The sequence below is a fragment of the Lampris incognitus genome, chromosome 9 (assembly GCF_029633865.1).
Source record: "Lampris incognitus isolate fLamInc1 chromosome 9, fLamInc1.hap2, whole genome shotgun sequence".
Classification (NCBI taxonomy): Eukaryota; Metazoa; Chordata; class Actinopteri; order Lampriformes; family Lampridae; genus Lampris; species Lampris incognitus.
The window spans coordinates 44,402,242-44,421,930 of record NC_079219.1 but is presented as its reverse complement, the minus strand read 5'-3'; the positions used below and the strand labels follow the sequence as shown (position 1 = coordinate 44,421,930).

General features: G+C 42.5%; 1 protein-coding gene across 1 annotated transcript in view; it reads left to right on the top strand.

The window, feature by feature from the left end:
* Positions 1 to 1,509: 1,509 nt before the first annotated feature.
* Positions 1,510 to 19,689, top strand: part of LOC130117571 (retinoic acid receptor beta-like) — a 159,534-nt gene continuing 141,354 nt past the window's right edge. Inside the window, exons 1-4 of the mRNA XM_056285688.1 lie at positions 1,510 to 1,674; positions 2,268 to 2,280; positions 5,693 to 5,844; positions 12,097 to 12,238. Coding sequence (XP_056141663.1) covers positions 1,510 to 1,674; positions 2,268 to 2,280; positions 5,693 to 5,844; positions 12,097 to 12,238 — 472 coding nt within the window. The remainder of the gene's footprint in view (positions 1,675 to 2,267; positions 2,281 to 5,692; positions 5,845 to 12,096; positions 12,239 to 19,689) is intronic.

The window sequence follows — 19,689 nt, the reverse complement described above, 5'->3', positions numbered from 1 at the left end:
TGGACAGATCTGATTAAGGCCCATCCCAACGGCAAAATTGTCTTTCTTATGTCAGGGAAGAAGAATCAAAGTAGACAGCGATGAAGATAAAGGGGGGCTAAAGATCATTATGTAAAAGTCCCTTTGGGCTCAATCATGAACAGTATAGATCACCGTGTTGACCAGAGAGCCCTGAAACATGACAGCATGTGAGGGTAATAGGAATAGGAATAGTAGTAGTAGTAGTAGTAGTAGTAGTAGTAGTAGTAGTAGTAGCAGTAGTAGTAGCAGCAGCACCAGCGGTAGTGGCAGTAGTAGTAGGCTCAGACTGAAATTCACAAACATAAACGTGACGTTTCATTTGTATTGAGACTGAAAGAACCGTCGACGCTACCTGCCACAGGAAAACAGTCAGCATTTCAAGGTCTTATTACTATTATTCCAAAAATTCGTTTTGCTTGGTGAGATATCAGAGGTTTGTGAGAATACAACGGCTGGCATTAGTGGTCAGTGAATACTTTGATCAATGGTGTTCACTTCTCAGTGGGGATGTTTAAAATGATCCAGACTTGATCCATATGATGTATGAAACAGTATCTGATAGAGATGCGTGTGTGTTGTATTGTACAATTACAACATTACGAGTCAGTTTTGGCAACTACTTTGGAGCTAATGTGGGATAAATACAGGCTAGGTAGAAGATGTCTGCTGACATTCTGAGATGTTATAAATATGTTTATGTAGATATGAGACAGCCTATGAGTTGTTGATCTGCATCTTCTAGATCGTGAATATGAAATAAAAGTCACATACTTTTTGCACGATGTTCCATCACATTTGTTGTTTCTGTACACCGTCTTGGAAATAATTCTGAAAACTAATTTTTTTTAAAGAAAATTACACTCTTTAAATTATAAATAGCTTTTTTATTTTTATGCTATAAACTGAAGCGTTGTAGTGACATGATTTATTATCAGATAGATAGATAGATAGATAGATAGATAGATAGATAGATAGATAGATAGATAGATAGATAGATAGATAGATAGATAGATAGGAGCTGTGGGTGGTGTCAAATAGAGGTTGGGTCTCTGAAGGGTTCATACAAAGTTCAGTTGCATATATTATATTATCATTCCATTCCATCGGGGGCTGTGTGACATAACCAGTATGAAAAGGCGAAACCATCCGTCAGAAAACAAGAGATAAAAAGTCCGCATTAAACTTTATGTAAAATCTGTATTCAGGTTCACGGGGATCTTCTCCACAGGACAGCATCAAGACGTTTTGTTCGTTATCTTCGCTGGAAGGAAACACAGGCAGCACAGCCGCCGGAAATCTAAATATCTAAATATCTGTAGAGTTGGAGAATATGGACGATGTGAAGACAATCATTTAAAATGTACCTTCGATAAAAACTAAAGAGAAACAGGATTTCGCCGGAGTGCTTTTTCCCCCCTCTTTCATTTCTTCGGTGTGGATGGACACACCTCGAAAAGGACTTACATTTGAACGAGGGTATTTCGGATCATGTTCGACTATATGGATTTTCTGGACTTGGAATTCGGAGAAGTTCTGGATTTTTACACTGCCAGCAGCACCAGCAGCAGCCCGTCCTGCACGCTGCCGGACCCGGACGAGCCTTTCCCCGCGTTCTTCGGCGAGCTGACCGAACCAGACCGCCAGATCCACCGGGTCGCCCCGTGTAAGGTCCACTACAATCCACCTGCTAATAAATCATTTTTTACACGGTCCGAACAGAATGCACGGTACACAGTGCTTATCATCAGGAACACTGCAAATGTAGCCCTATCATTGGCTTTGACGTGCTGCTGTACACGATGTAATCCATAAGACTTTTATTATCTTAAATTCTAATAAATCACCCAAACACACCGGAAAATATTTCGTCCAAAATGTTAAAACCGTTTATATTAGATATTATATTATATAGTCTGTATTATAGATCCTGTTCTGTATAGGTAGTGTTGTTGGCTTTTAGGAAGCCTCTCTCGTTTCCATATGTTCGTAGATTTTTTTTAATCTAAAATTAGATAATAACTTTGAAATTATTTTTTTTCAGATTATAAACCACCCGTTTCGTCTATTGCTGCTTTGAACAATCATATTGTTTTTATGCAAGATTTTTTTTTTCGTGAAGTCTTTTCACAGAGTGGGACTACTGACCACTGAATGCTACGTAAAAATGTTTATTTAAAAATTAAACAAGCAAAAAAAAAAATCGACAAATTTCAGTATGTATGGTCTGTAGTTTGGATAGAAAACAGAATAGTCAGTTTGGTTTTGGTTCACTGGATTCACTGGCTCGTCGCTGGTTCAGAAGGGCAGACAAGACCCCCCCCCCCACACACACACAGAGCCGTTTTCCAGAAAATGGCTTTATCAAATACCTCCCAGTCTACAACTATCTGAATTGTTTATTTTTTTTCTAATCCATGCTGATATGTTACTAATAGATGACACAAATGAAGCAAATCCATATACATGAAAAACAGCCAAAACAACCGCCTTAATGAGGTTAATCTCTCTAACCCCCTTCCCCTGTCCGGGGATAGCATCCTCCCCCACCTCACTCTCACTCTCACTCTCCACATACACACACACACACACACACACACACGCACACACACAGACACACGGGAGTGAAGAAAAGAATAGAACCTCAAATCCTAAAATGAGCCCTCAACTTAACCCTCATACAACCAAAATTTAAACGTTACCCTAACCCTTAGCCTAGTTCTAATGCCTAATTTTAATACTATACCTAAATCTACATATAACCCCAATTGTAATCCTACCCTTAAACTCAACCTAGCCCATAAATAGCTGCTTTCCTCATGGGAACCTAAAAATGTCCCAGTGAGCGTGAGTAGGTGGCTTGAACTATCATTGTGAGGACATATTTGGTCCCCACGAGGATAGATAAGCGCGCGCGCGCACGCACGCGCACACAGACATATATACACACACACTTTCTGTTTCTCTCTGTCCCTCTCTCATCTGTCAGTTGTGCTTGTGGCAAGCTGTCACATTGTTTTGCTCTGCAAGACAATGAAGGCTAATGGGGGCGTCCCTGTTTGACCGGTTCAGCCAGAGGTCACGAGGTTCAAGGGGAAGAAGATGAGCAATTTTTCTTCTCCCGAGCTCCCTTTGAGAATGACTCCCTCACTTTCTCTGGCGGTAAAACTGAGGAGGGGCTGTCAGAAAGGCAACACATGGGACCCTTGTTTTCTTCGTAAGAAACATCGGAGCTGGATGTTTCTCTTATTGATGGTGGAAAAGGATGACACCTTGAACAGAAAAGTGATACTGAGCTAAAAACTATGAGGTCCGCATGTTTTTATTACATATTTTGTCGATGAATTTTTTTGTTTTCAGTGTCATTGGTTTTGAGTGTCTATTTTCATGCATTTTTTTCATGCATATTTTCATTCATCAGCACATTTTCTTTCCTGTACTCCAAAAACACTCCAAAAAAGGAAATTTGAATACTCTTAAAATGTTATGTTCACGGGCGTCCGGGTAGTGTAGCGGTCTATTCCGTTGCCTACCAACACGGGGATAGCCGGTTCGAATCCCCGTGTTACCTCCGGCTTAGTTTAGCGTCCCTACAGACACAATTGGCCGTGTCTGCGGGTGGGAAGCCGGATGTGGGTATGTGTCCTGGTCACTGCACTAGCGCCTCCTCTGGTCGGTCGGGGCGCCTGTTCGGGGGGTGGACTGGTGGGAATAGCGTGATCCTCCGAAGTGCTACGTCCTCCTGGCCAAACTTCTCACTGCCAGGTGAATAGAAGCGGCTGGCGACTCCACATGTATCGGAGGAGGCATGTGGTAGTCTGCAGCCCTCCTCGGTTTGGCAGCGGGGGTGGAGCAGCGACCGGGACTGTAGTGGAACATCGGGCCTATAGGGGGCGCTAGACATTAGGTCAAGACAATAAGTCATACGAAATGTATGTTGTGCCAGGGCACAACAGTCCATGTGGTGGCCTGGGATGACAAGAGATATCAGAGAGCTGGTGGAAAGATGTGACAGGTGCTGCCAGTTTTCCAGTTATCGAACAGAGCCTCTGATGACAACACCATTACCTGCAAGACCATGGCAGAAAGTGGCTGCAGACATCTTTCAGTGGGGAAAAGGCCACTACTTAGTTGTAATTGATTACTTCTCAAGATATGTTGCCGACGCTCACAACTGCTACCACGGTGGAGAGGTTGAAAGTCATCTTTGCCAGATTTGTCATTCCTGAGGTACTAGTGTTGGACAATGGGCCACAATTTGCCTCTTCTGAGTTTACAGCTTTCACTCAAGAATATGACTTTGTGCATATCACTGGTAGCCCCAGATATCCACAGAGCAATGGAGAGGCAGAGAGAGTGGTGAGAACAGTAAAACCGATACTGAGCAAGAATCAAGATCACCAGAAAGCTCTCTTGGCTTACAGAACAACCCCGTTAGCTGATGGAGTCTCACCAGCAGAACTGTTGATGGGGAGAAGATTGAGGTCTACAGTTCCAGCCCCTCCTCGAACACAGACCAAAATGGCCAGACCTCCCAGCTTTTAAAAGGAAAGATATGAGGATGAAAGAGAATCAAAAGAAAGCTTATGGAGCAAGACACAGAGCAAAGGAGTTTCCAATACTTGAACCGGGCCAGAGAGTCTTGATTAGAACAGCAAAGATTATTGGAACAGTACAAGCACCGGTTTCAACTCCAAGATCATACAAAGTAGAGATGGCGCTGGGAACACTGAGAAGAAACTGAACTCAGTTTACTGCTCTTCCAGAACCTGACCAGCACGACCAGATCCAGCCCGACCCTAATGTGACTGTGACCAGATCAGGGAGAGTCTCCCATCCACCTGAAAGACTGGACTGGTAAAACGGGTCATGTTCAGTATTAGGAAGAGCTGCTGTGAAAAAGGGCAGAATAAATCCCTGCAGCAGTCAGAAGGGTCAGGTAGTCCACCCTGCCCTTAAGATTAGAATATATATATATATATATAACACTGTTCATGTTCATGTCTTGGGGGCACTAGACTTTAGGTCCAGACAATAAGTCATACGAAATGTAAAGAGAAGACAATAAAACGTAAGCATGATTCTACAGAGTTGCCTGTGTCGTCGTGATATTAAAACCAAGGTTCAATACAAAACATTATACAGGGACGGCTCGCAAGAGTGGGGTAATGAAAAATCTAAAAAAAATTTAAAAAATGTTTTGTGCAGTGGCTCCACGCAGCTGTATTAAGTAACCTCTAATTCCTTGAGAACATATGAAGTTTCTTGGGATTTACCCGTGGAACCACTTCACATAACAATTTAAAGTAAATCCAACATTTCGTTTGATGAGTGTAACTGTTACATCCCCGCAATGTTTTTGAGAGGTGAAATAAGACAAAAGATGGGTTTGTTTATGTTCCGATGAATCTTCTTAAACAGAAACTCATCCAGTTTGATCCACAGCTGCTCCAATAGAGACTCAAGGTAGATGACTGATTGTACTGGTCTTACTCGTTGTCCTGGGCATTTCTCAGGTGTGACCAATGCACTATATACTGTGAATGTAAACAAAAGTGTTTATTAAAAAGAGGATGGTCGGTCAGCTTCTCCTGGATAAATGTTAGATCAGATATCGTAACTTGGTCTCTAATCAGCACCTCCTCCTTCTCCTCGGTACTGTCTCTACTACCAGCAGTGGAGATCCAGGGCTTCAGCTCAGAAGAGCTCTTTGCCGGTCCTCCGTCTCCTCTTCCTCTTCCTCCTCGTACCTACAAGCCGTGCTTCGTGTGTCAGGACAAATCCTCAGGTTATCATTATGGAGTCAGCGCCTGTGAGGGCTGCAAGGTAACATCGTCCTCCATCATGTTTTATCACAGCATCCTCCTTTCTTTGCAGAATAGATATGTTACATAGAGATAAAAATACATTATTTGGTTAAACTAGTAGAATGGCCTATAGTGGTTAGAAAGCCTGTCTGTACTTTAATAGAAGAAGAGAAATCCACCCAGTGCCGTCTGTATCAACGCAAAGCGATCTGATCCGTATAGCTAACATGATGTTACAGACAACATAAAGCAGAAGTAAATGACCATTTTACTTTGCAAAGCTGTAAAATATCTCGCAATACAACTACTATTCTACTACTGTAAATAATAATAATAATAATAATAATTATTATTATTATTGTAACATGCATGGAGAAGTAGACACGTTAGCCCTTGGCTAACGGGTCGGACCCTTTAGTCGAGTGGTTAACGTTGTCGCCGGCGGTGCAGAATACACGAGTTTGCGTCCTGGCTGTGGCGGTTCCCGGGTTGCCCCCCGAATTTATTTCACTGGTGTCAGAAGTGGGATGTATGCGGGCGCGCTTCCCGAAGGAGGGGGGTAGTGTAACGTGCACGGATAAGTAGACACCTTAGCCCTTGGCTAACGGGGCGGACCCTTTAGTCGACTGGTTAACGTTGTCGCCCGCGGTGCGGGAGGTACAGGTTCGCGTCCCGGCTGTGGCGGTTCTCGGACTGCCCCTCTTTAATTTGGTACATTGATGTCAGAAGTGGGATGGTGAGACCGTGAGGCCATCGGAAGCGCGTGCGCCCAGAGGCGTGAGGGAGCTGATATGCTAAAGCGCGTGGACGCGCTTCCCAAAAGAAGGGGCTAGTGTAACGTGCATGGAGAAGTAGACACGTTAGCCCTTGGCTAACGGCTCGGATCCTCTAGTCGACTGGTTAACGTTCTCGCCCGCGGTGCAGACTACACGAGTTCGCGTCCCGGCTCTGGCGGTTCTCAGGCTGCCCCCCCAAATTTGCTGCATTTGCTACAGGTGAGTGTGCTAGAATGAAGGAGAGAAGTAAACTGACCCTGAAAAGGGGAGAAACAGACGTACAGCTAGAATTTTGGCTAGCAGACATACGAGAGGGCTGTATCCTTGGACTGGATACTTTGAGAGCCATTGGTGCGGTAGTACGGGCGGCCGGATCACAGCTGGAGGTGGGCAACCAAGTGCTGAATGCCATTACCGTACACAGCAATCCGGGAGGCAATGCATGTGGACCATGAATCTTGTGCTTGGCTTCAGGGCCATGGGACGGTACATCACCAGAAACGGCCTCTGTACTGGAAGAACTGTCCCAAAAGTGCATGGAGGGGTTGAGCCAAGAAGAGCGGGAGCAGTTACGGAACCTGCTGATAGAGAACAGACACCTCTTCACTTCGAGTGATCTGGAGTGTGGCCGCACCAATCTTGTACAGCACCACATTGACACTGATAATGCGGACCCAGTCCGCCAGAGAGCTCGCCGTCTCCCTCTGATGAAGTTTCACGAGACAGAGGCAAAGATCCGGGAGATGGCAGCTGCGGGCATCATTGAACCCTCAGATAGCCGGTGGGTGTCCCCTGCTGTGCTGGTTACCAAGAAGGATGGGTCCCTCCTATTCTGTGTGGCCTATCGGCGACTCAACAACCACACCACAGAGAGTACCAGCACCAGGACAACGTATGGGTGTATAACCCACGGCGAAAGAAGGGACGGTCCCCAAAGCTGGACAGCAACTGGGAGGGGCCCTGTCTCATCCTGAAGAGGATCTCAGAGGTTACCTACAGAGTGAAGCTGCACAGCCGCCCTCGGATAGTCATCTTTCATCAAGATCACCTCGCACCTTATGTCAGCTGGGACAGCGACCAAGCCGAGACTGAAAGTGCGGTGGGTGGAAGTGGGGTGCCAGACCCCTCTTCCTCTGTAGACCAGGCTACCGGTGTCCATGGAGAGGGTAAGGACACTGCTGGATCAGAGCCAACCTCCCTGGATGTCAGCAAGGAGCTACCACCAGAGGACCTTGTTTTGGGCCAGGGAGGGGACGGGGACACTGGGCTTGCTTACAGAGCTGCCCTCCCTGGCCAGGAACGGAAACAGCGGTGACGTCAAGGGCGGGGGCTGGGACCTAGCAGATACAGTGCCACCCCCATCATCCATCGGCAGCCCGCTGCAAGGAGCAGCCCAGGATGGGAGGGGTGCTCGGCGGAAGAAACCCTCATGGTGGATGGACCCATCCACATGGGATTTGGGTTAGGCCAACGGGACGTTGGTCTTTCAAGGAAGAGGGAAGTGTGGCGAATTTTATTGGAGGGTTCCTGCTGGGAGTCAGGGGGTTCATTTGCATATTACCCACAATGCAATGCAGATGAAGAGTGTTAATGTTTTGTGTTATATTGTATGATATTGAACATGTTAAGAACGGAGGCATATTTGTTACAGATAGCGGGAGTGTTGTGAAAGGTAATGGGGACGTTATTAGAAAAGTTGTGTTGGACAGCATGCTATTTCCCACCATGGGTGTAAAGAGTAGGCAGATAAGTAAGGTCGTTTCTGTGGCCATTCAAAGGGTGAAGCTGAGACAATACTAACCTATTTGTGTTATCACTGGCTTGTCTTAAGGTCATTAAAAGATTGCTGGTTAACTCTGAAAGGTTGGCTGAGGAGTCCATTATTTGATCACGTTACTATTATTATTATTATTATTATTATTATAAATACTCCTACTCCAGTTATAATAATAATGATAATCATCATCATCATCATAATAATTACTACTACTTACTATGACTACTGTTGCTACCACTACTATTACTAATGATAATTATGATAAAAATACTAAATAATAACAACTACTCAACAGCAAAAACAATAATGACAATAATAATAATAAAAAAGAAAACATAATGTATAATTTCTCACTTAGAAATGCAACTAGTGATGTTTTATTAGTTACCAGCTCTATTTTTACAAAATGTCTTTAATTTATAACTTTCAATGGTTAATTGCAACTTGCTAAAGGAATTTTCTCATTGTGTGTGAAAAAGCTAATTGTTTTTACTCACTTTGTCAATTAACAGAACTTATAATACCACCAACGTGTTTCTAGTTGACCCTTTTCACTTTGGCTAAAATAATGTTATTACTTCTATAGCTATCCTTCTACTAGCAAGTCAAAAATATCAGTTTTTACTTTAAATTCAGCCCATGGGCGTCAGTTTGTTTTGAAAAGAGCTGGGTTCATCGTGTTCTCATCTTTTTTCAGTGGACCATATATTGCCGATAGATGTAAACGGCCTCCTTCTAAGGATTGCCTTGAAAAGCTGCTTGCGCTTTTTATGTGTTATGCTGCTATAACATTAAATCTGCTTATATGGACGACGATGCATCTACTTTACCACATCATGGTAAAGTAAATGCATTTGCATATTTTTTAATTCAAGTGTTTTAAAAGTCAATGTCATGTAAAACAAAAAGTTTATGAAAGCAACATAACGGACATGTCTAAGTTATGTATGTCAAGCACACCAACTATGCATGTGTAGCGAATTCGAGGGGGCAGACGGGAACCGCCGCAGCCGGGGACGCAAACCGGGGTCTGTCGCACCACGGGCGACCACGTCAACCAGTCGACTAAAGGGTACGACCCGTTAGTCAACCAACTAGCGAGTCTACTCATTCATGATCGTTACCCCCTCCTTCAGTAGGCGCGTCCCCGCGCTTCAGCATATCAGCTCCCTCACACCTCTGGGCGCACACGCTTTCGATGGTCTCATGGTCTCATATCCCCCTTCTGACACCAATGTAGCGAATTCAGGGGACAGCCAGGAACCGCCGTGTGCGGGACGCGAACCCGGGTCTCCCGCACCACGGGCTACTACGTTAACCAGTCGACTATAAAGGGTCCGACCCGTTAGCCAACTTGCCAGCGAGTCTACTCATTCATGATGTTTTGCCAAATGCTGAGAGCGTGTTAGACCTACGGATACCGCTACGCCCGGCCATATTGCGGCACATTAGAAACAGGTAATGCTGAAATCAGTGCCGACATCAAAAAGGTTTTTCATTGTGTAGCCCGTGGAATTAGATACCACACAGGACACAATTACTTCCGGGGTTCTTGTAGCTTTAATTTTATTGTTTGAACCTTCGAATGCAGATCGTTTTACTGAGTGCATAAATTCCTGTGTCTTTCGAGCAAACAGCTCATAAATGTTCACAGCTGTGGCAAGTTTAACAGAAAAGATTTTAAAAGGAAAATAATAAATACAAAATACGGTGCAAAATACGGTGCAAAATACGGCAGTGGACTATATATGTTAAACAGGGTTTAAGAAAGACATGTGGAACTTCCTGAAGATTGCGCAACTTCTCACTCTGTCAGTTACCTTTAAACAGAATTAAAATGCATATAAAACCTTTACATTTCCCTTACTACGCAAATACAATGGCATGGTGTGGCTTTATGCACGCTAACATTACCTTGTCATGCCTGCAATGGCGAACAGTGGTCGACGGCTCGCGCCCAAAAATCACCGAACATCAACTCCAGTAGCGTCTAAATCAAACCATCGTGTCAAATTACCGACATACAATATTGTTTGGAATAATGTTACAGGTATATTTCACAAGATATTTACACCTACTTACTACGGAGTCAGAGCACCGTCATACCGCAATCTTCAGGTGGTTCACACAAGAAAAAAGAAAGAATATCCAAGATGCACTTGGATAACTTGCACGGAGTTACAATAAAAGTCCGCAACACTGCCACTTACTGGTCAAAACATGCAATGACAACGAAAACTATAAAAATACACTCAGAATCTGCTTCACAATTTAAATACATCAAATGACATTTTACATGGCTTGACAGTGTAACAATTACATGTGTTAACAGTTATACTATACTAAATTTAAGTGGAAAATCATTTAACATATTTAACAGATTTACCACCCGGCTACAATTGGTAGAACTGATATTCATTGCCAGCCCCCAGACATGCTGACATTAAACACTGATAGTCAAGTGCAATACAGTCCCTAGAATAGAAGAAGGATATTCCAGAGGCGAATGCAGGCAAAGGACAAATTAAAGGTTCGGGCTACCAAAACTGCCCCTGCTATAGCCATGCGTCCATCCATTATCTGAACCGCTTATCCTGCTCTCAGGGTCGCGGGGATGCTGGAGCCTATCCCAGCAGTCATTGGGCGGCAGGCGGGGAGACACCCTGGACAGGCCGCCAGACATGCCAATATGAAAATCGGCTGGCTTTGCTATTCGCATCGGTCTATGACTGTACGCAAATAGCCCAATGTAATTGTTGCCTGTAATACACAACCAGTTTAGCTAACGTTAGCTATATCTAGCACCGGCTACTTTCTGCTGCCAACTGCTGCTATACCCAAGTTTAACTAGGATAGCTAGCTAGCATTAAAATAGCCCAAGCAGTTGTGGGCAAATACATATCGAACTTAGCTAACAACAGTAAAGTTTATTAATAAACCAGTCTTACCTTCATATTGTCCACTAAAAATTTTCCATGTAGCACCTAGTGCTTTTATGTCCATAGTTATTTTCATAGTAAGTTGCTTGATTACTTTCCAAAAGCAATGTAGTTTCCAGTGAGACAAAAGTAAATTGCAGGCTAGTGTGTGTTGCTAGGGTTATCTCGTGAAATATGACTAACCAATGTCATGAGTACAATCCACCAATCATGTCCTTTATGTAAATTAAACATGTGAATGAAAATTCAATAACAGTGAAATTCATTATGACTACGCTACCTTTATTTAACCACATTCATGAAACAAGTAACAGTCATGAATGGCAGCTTTATTTTTATTTTAATTTTATTTTCTTTTTTTTTTGACAAAAACTAATGATCTATGATTTGACTGATTAACATATTTAACACACTTTCAACCAGACAGACGATTCATCAGTGAAATAAGATGGTGTGGTGCTGATTTGGAAATAAAACTGCAAACATATGGCTGTCTATGGTACATGAATAATTATCACTAATCCACAAGTTATAGTTATTTTATTCATTAAATTACTTTCGTTGATAATCATGCATAACATATAAAAATCATCCAAATACCCTTACTGATGTGTCTAAGTCTCATCCTGTTTTTCTTTTCTTTTTCAATTTATCTCTGTTTGTCTTAATTGAATCTTACTGAGCTGCAGTTGTTCCAAATAGACATTTTAATTGTTTTTACAACAATGAACAAACAGACTAGCATAAGTGACTATTTCTCTGTTCATCTGATGTTGCAGGGTTTCTTCCGGCGCAGTGTGCAGAAGGACATGGCGTATTCCTGCCACCGCGACAAGAACTGCATCATCAACAAGACGACCAGGAACCGCTGTCAGTACTGCCGCCTGCAGAGATGCTTTGCTGTCGGCATGTCTAAGGAGTGTAAGTGTTTGCCCCATTTCCCCAACATGCTCCATACTCATACTGTTATGATCAGTAGAGGCAGACCCAAACTCAGACATACACAATGGAATCAAGTGATATAAGGGATTTGTTGTAAGAATAAAGGGGAATGAGGAAGGCAGGCAAGGGAGAAGTGAGGCGATGGCAGACAGAAGAGCTTAACTGGATGGTGGATGGCAAAACTGAGCTGAGCAGGATAGTGGTTAACAGAGTTGAGCTGAGCAGGATAGACGGATGAGGGGGTGAGCGTGGCTGGCTGAAGATAAACTCTGGGGTTTAGTAAGCGAGCAGGGGAGGCAGGCAGGTGGACTGGAGGTTATTGGTCCTGGAAGCACAAGGAAACATGGTAAATACAGGTGATGAAACCAACATGAGGAATGACTGAATATGATATTGCAGAGTGGCTGAGAGTAATAGACTACCACTGTAGTTAAAACAACGATCTGGGGATGAGTGAAAGGAGAACCGGAGTAGATGTACTGTTGGGTTGATGAGTTGATGGAAAGCAGATGTGCAGGCTGGACAGGTGAGGTGAATGAGCTGCAATCAGGAGGGAGAGTGCCAGGGAAGGAAGTCACGCCCACACCACATACACATACACAGACAGAAAGGGGAAAACAGGGGAAAGGGGAAAGACATGAAAACACAAGGGAAACAACTGGAGGCACAGCCAGGGCCATGACACTCAGCTATACATATTATTCGACTGTACAGCCAGAAATTCTTTGTTTGCAACTAGATTGTATTATGTTTTCCAAACAAGTAATTTTAAGGTAAGTAAGAATAATCAAGGTAATGTCCTCGGGATTTCAACAGAAAAAAAAGAAAAACAATGACGGGAATGGTCTTAAGTCATTCATTCTAAATAAGAACATCAATTCTGACATATTTATTCATTATACAGTGAAATCACAGGAAAAGGTTTGATGGACCTCTCCTCTCACTCCTTCTGTTCTTAATGATAAATACAAATTTCCGGGCAGGCATCCCATTATGCATTGCATAACAGTTAAATTAAAATTTGCATCAGTACACTGTCGTTTTTGAAAAAGTACCTAAAGTGAGTTGCATTTCACAATGAACACATGAATACAATCATTAATTAGAAATTTGAATGTGAAATCCTAGCAGTTACATTACTAAGCTCCATTCAGTCACAAAAAAAAACCAACAGCACACCATTACCCACAAGCCCAGTGACCCAAATAACAAAATCTCTATTACAAGATGTAGCTGAGGACAATCCACACAGACACATGTTTTATTGTTCCCTATCCATGACACACAGACACATTACATAAATCCATTACGTGTGTCTGGTGGCTGGAAGCCCTGTGACCATTGGCTGGCTGTCTGCAGAAGCTACATTCACTGATTGGTGGTTCATATAATCTCTCTGCTAGCGTTTTAAACAATGACAATTGGAATGTAGGCCATCCAGACTGTCTCTGATAGGAGGCTGTCACTGTGTCTGTTATGTAAGAGAATTCCTCTGACAGATCAAACGCGGCTTCGGCCCGAGCCAGCAGGCTGAACTGAAAAATGTCAACACTGTTCCTGGAGTGTTTATGAAAGGTTACCCTACTTCAGTTACTTGAGCCCACTTTACCCGATTCCTCAAGAAGACCCAGTGAAAGACTCTGGTGGACCAAAAGATATGGATCTTCATCAGATACCAGTTTACAAAAGAACACAACCAGTTTAAAACATTGCTGTAATGATTGACTCAAAACTATAGATTTTAAGATTTCAAGTTGTTAAATTCATTTGCCATATATGAAAGCAAGTTTACACTTATTCTCATAATGAAATGCTTGTTTTGCTGACTCAACACACAAGTGGGAAATAAAAGTACATATAAGAATACTTATATGTACTTTTCAAAGAAGTCAAAGTGCAAGAACAGGATATGTACAAAAACAGTCAGACAGTGCAGACTTTGGATATATTGTTGGAAAGTCTGCTACAGTGGGGAATATCTGTACAATAGTTAGGGGCCATATACAATGGTATTGTAACCAGTAAACTTGTGCAAATAACAGATTGTGCAGTCAGTAAAAGTAACCATAATGAATGGGTATTTCAACATTCAAAGTGAAGATAGCTGATGGCAGAGTTGGTGTCAGCAATCATAATGAAAACAGTAAAACAGTGAACAATACAGCTTGTACAAATAGTAATGAGTGATCAGTGTTATGAGTCTTATGGTTTGGGGATAGGTGCTGTCTCGAGATCTGTTGGTCTGAGATTTGATAATCCAGTCCCTCGTGCCAGATAGAAGAAGAGAGAACAGTTTGTGGCCGGGTTTTGTGGGCCTTCTTCAGGCATCTCTGGGATTAAATGTCCTGCATTGTGAACAGACCCCTGCCAGTGATGTACTCTGCTGTTTTCACTTCCCTCTGCAGAGCTTTGTGAACGATGGCAGAGCAGCTGCCATACTGTGCAGTGATGCAGCCAGTCAGAATGCTCTCAGTGGTGGATTGGTAAAAGTTAGTAAGGGTCCATGGGGCCACACCAAATTTCCTCAGCCCCCGGCTTGCTATCTTAGTTTAGTTTATTGTTTAGTTTATTGTTTATTTGACAGGGACAATGCACAATTTTACAATTGCACCAGAGTTAGCCAGCAGCTAATTTGCATCTGCAGTCCCTGGGCAGGCAAACAAACAACAATTAATACAGAAGTAAAAACACAACAATACATAAGAAAAATATTGAACAGGCAGACAAAGAACAATCAAGACAAAATAAAAACATGAAAATACATCAGAAAACCAATCTCAAAAGCTATAAGTTAAATCTGATCTATTTAAAACAGTGGATATAAATAGCAATCTGGCCTATATAATAACAACATAATGAATATGGATTTCAGCTATTCAGCAACAATAAATTTAATTAGTAAACTGACCTGAAACCTCAATAAATAACACTCTGACCTAAACTATGACAACAGCTACAAAAATCAATCTGGCCTATTCAATGGCAAGAATTATAAATTACACACAGTCTACAGTCATGTTGCACCTGGGCTGGTTCCAGCCAGAACCCTAGGCTGCTCCTGACTAAGAAAAATATAGTAACTACTCTGAATAAAAAGTAAAACAAAAACCCTAAGTGAAATTTAAAATATGTACAAAATATTAAAGCAAGGACATTTATTTTTGATTACACGTTTGTGCTGATTTTAACCAAAGCTTAAGACGCTTTTTAAACACTGCAAAGCTGGCTGACTCTCTGACATTAGGGGGAAGGGAATTCCACTTTTCCACCACTTTTACTGAAAAGGCTATTGACCAAAAGTAGTCTTCCTAAACTGTGGTACCCAAGCTTCCCTTGAATATGCTGTGGTCCTGACCCTTACAGTTCTGTCACTGTCGGGAGAGGCCAGGCATGCTCTCAGAGGGGGGGGGGGGCTGTGCGAGTCCATGAATAATCTTAAACATCAGGCATACATCTAAATAAAACAAAAAAATTATCAAAATTAAAATAGTTATATTTTTTCAGGATATGGCAGTGGTGAAATTCCCTTGGGTTTTTTTTATCCAATACTTTTAAAATCTGTTTATATAGAGAAGATACTGGCTTGAGGGTGGTCACACCTGCTTGGGACCAAGTGGTTATACAATACGACAAATGAGGGAAAATCATGGCATGTAGAAAAAGATTTGTGGCAGATGAAGACATTTTTATGCCTGATGCTCTTAAAATTATTCAAATTGAACGTAACATTCCTGGTTACCTTACTGACATATTTTTAAAAGACAAGTGCTTGTCCATTATGATGCCTAAATATTTTACATGAGTCACCATATTAATAACTTCACCGTTTAATAAAATGTCCGGATCAACTGTATTGTTGGTCCTTGATGTAAAGTACATGCAGACTGTTTTGCTTACACTGGGAGTTAAGCATGAGTTTGTAAGCCAGTCAGATACCTTGCACATGGCAGCTGTTAATTTAGCTGCAACTTGCTGTGTTGAGCTTGCATGAGTGAAGATGACCGTATCGTCGGCATACATTTGAATGTTTACACCTGGACAGGCTTGTGGAAGGTTGTGTATGTATATACTAAATAAAATTGGTCCTAGTATAGACCCTTGACGGACCCCAGCTGTACAATATGTGTTTGCTGAACACTTGTCACCAATTTTAGTACACCGTTTTCTCTTATTTAAATAGGACTCCATCCAGTGTAATGCATCAACGGAAAAGTTAAATAGTGAAATCTTTGAGAGTAGGACGTCATGATTAATGGTGTCGAAGGCCTTTGTAAAATCCAAAAACACAGCTCCGACCACACCGCCATTGTCAAGATAATTTTTAATCTGCTCCACAAAATAAATGATCGGAGTTTCTGTAGAATGATGCTTATGTAAACCCAATTGCATTGGGTGTAAATTATATGCACCTTAATTTAAGTGGGCGACTAGCTGGTCACACAATCTTTTCAGCAATGTTAGAGGCTATTGGGAGAATACTGATGGGTCTGTAATTTGATGGAACTGTACTGTCCCCTGACTTAAAGACAGGTGTCACTATCGCAGCCTTACAGGAAGATGGAAAACATGATTTTTTATTGATAAATTTATCAGATGAGTTAAAGGTTTACAAATAATCGATATATAATTCTTAAGAAATGAGAGTCAAGGTCGAAGACATCCTTGGATTTGGACCGTGTTAAGCTGTCAAGCACTTTCATAACAGCAGCTTCAGCGACACATTCAATTGTGAATCTTGATCACAGTGTCTGTACAAAGGGATCAAGACAAGTCCTCTGTGATGCGGACACAGAGGAACTTAAAGCTGCTGACCCTCTTTGTTATTGTAAGTTATTGCAAGATACTACAAATATGTAGTATCTTGACTACATGAAACAAGCACACACAGGATTTGTTTAACATTATATTGATGAAAACTTCGGGAGCACAACACAGCACAGCCATCTAAGCAGGCATTCATTACAGGCATTCATTACGTGCAATCTTTCTGGCACACCAAACTTCATAAACCATTCCCTGAGCAGGACTTTAGCTGTTGTGTCAGCTTTCTGATTTTTGGTGGGGTAGGCTTGTGTGAATTTAGTGAGCACATCGGTGACCACTAGGACATTTTCACGGCCATCTGAAGCCGGCTCCAACACAGTAAAATCCACCGCCAGCACCTCAAGTGGTCTAGATGCTAAAAATGCTTTCACAGGAGCATGTATTTTAGGCTGAGGCATCTTTGTAAGTACACTTCTTTACCCAGTTTTCCACATCTTCGTACATCCCTACCCAAAAACCACCTCTGCCTTAGTAGGTTCACTGTACGTTTGATTCCTTGGTGCCCCATACTGTCATGGACACTTTCCAGGACCTGGTCTCTCAAGCAAACAGGTAAGAGTAACTGCCAACACTGGTCGTTTGTGACACGATACAGCAGCCCTTCTCGCTAGTTTATGTAACCCCACTGTTTCAGAAGGCGTTAGACAGAACTAGACAGCCCTACTATCTCTGTGTGATTTGGTTTCTTATCACTGTCCCAAAACCTCCTAAACTCTCTAAGAGTAGGATAATTTTTCTGGAATTCTGCCAACTGCTTTTGGGTATACCCTGGAAGAGTATTTGTGTTCCCCTGTGGCTCATTCACTTCAGTGGAGCCTGACTCTAAAGCACGGATTTGCCGCAACTTAACACACTCCACACTGGCAGAGACAAGGTCAGGCTCTAAGACTGTTCCTCTTCTCATGAGGTTGCAAATTGCCACACAGTCATCATATTCTGAGTCAGAGTTTGGTCCAAGCTCCCCTGCAATCTCCTGCCGAGAAAGGGCATCTGCAGCAGCATTACTATGCCCATGACGATAGTGGACCTCAAAATCGAACACTGACAGCTGCACAACCCATCTCTGCTCTATGGCACCAAGTTTAGCGGTCTTAAGGTGACATAGGGGGTTGTGTCGGTAAATACGACAAACTTCGATCCAAGTAAGTATTCCCTGAATGTTTCAGCCATCGCCCATTTTAACGCAAGTAGCTCCAGCTTCATGCAGTTGTAGTTGCGGTCATTCCTCTCAGCCTTACATAGTCTGCGGCTAGTATAGGCTATGACTATTTTTGTGTCACCTTGCTGCTGGTACAACACAGCCCCTAACCCATGCTGGCTTGCATCCGTCTCGACTATGAATGGCTGTGTGAAGTCAGCAAAACCTAAGATGGGAGCAGAGGTGAGTCTTTCTTTCAGCTGCTCAAAAGCATTTGGACATTCAGTAGTCCTTTGGGAACTAAACATTCGACTCATCTTATCTGACTTCCCCTCACTTAGACAGTGATTTACCAAGTCATGCAGCGGTCCAGCTACCTGACAAAAGCCCTGTATGAACTTCTTATAGTAGCTGCAAAATCCAAGAAACGATATAAGCTCTTTGACAGTGCTTGGGACCTCCCATTCGCTCACAGCTGAAACCTTGCTAGGATCTGTACCAACACCGTCTGCAGACACCTGATGATCTAGAAACCGTACACTCTCCTGCAGAAAGTCACACTCCTGCAACTTTACTGTGACGTAACTTTATTAGAATGTGAGAAGAGTATTTTTATTTTGAAGTTCATTTACTCCCTCTAGCCTTCCTCACGCGACTTTAATTCAGGAAATAGTTTGCTGCCTGGTAGTCATGGTAACAGTACAGTCCAGCTTTCCACGCAGAGTTTCATGTTTGCCCAGCTCCTGTGTTTATTGATTGTATCTACGTTTGTGCCTTGGAGAGCATCGTCTGTAAGTTCAGCTGTGACATTATTTATGTGATTGATGATGTCTGTTATAAGAACTTCGTTGTATTCATGTTAATATGAAAATAGCTATGTGTAACGTTAGCTTCTCCCGTTTTCTGTTAGCTAGTTAGCCAGCCGGGCTTTCAGTTGCTAGTTAGCTGTGTCAGCTCCGTGGTAGAAATGTCACGTTATTCTGTCTGCCCGTATTCCGCCTATATTATAGCATATTGAGCTATGTTATATATACATTATTTACATGCAGTCATGTGCAGTTATTTACATGTGTTATGTAGTTATTTCATAGACATAGACATGTGATAACATTTTCTAATTTATGCAATGTTTATTGAAACATTTTTTCTCTGTATTCCCCCCTTATACAGTTTTAAGAAAGGTTTGAATTCTCAAAGTTCTTCAGTAAAGTTCCTCAACTTGGACCGGGGCTCTGTATTTCTTTGGGATTCTTCATGTTAGTGTAACGGGGGCAGTCCTATACTGTTCTATGCTGGTCAGTCTGCTGCACGCCCGTCACTCTCATCGTTAGTTCTGCGTTGTGTTCTAGTTGAGTGGGGCCCCAGGTGTTGTGGGGGGCCCTCAGTCTCTCATCATCATCATCATCATCATCATCAAGGAAGGAGGGGGGACACACAGGACTCTATTTGGCCCACCTTGCCATTTATT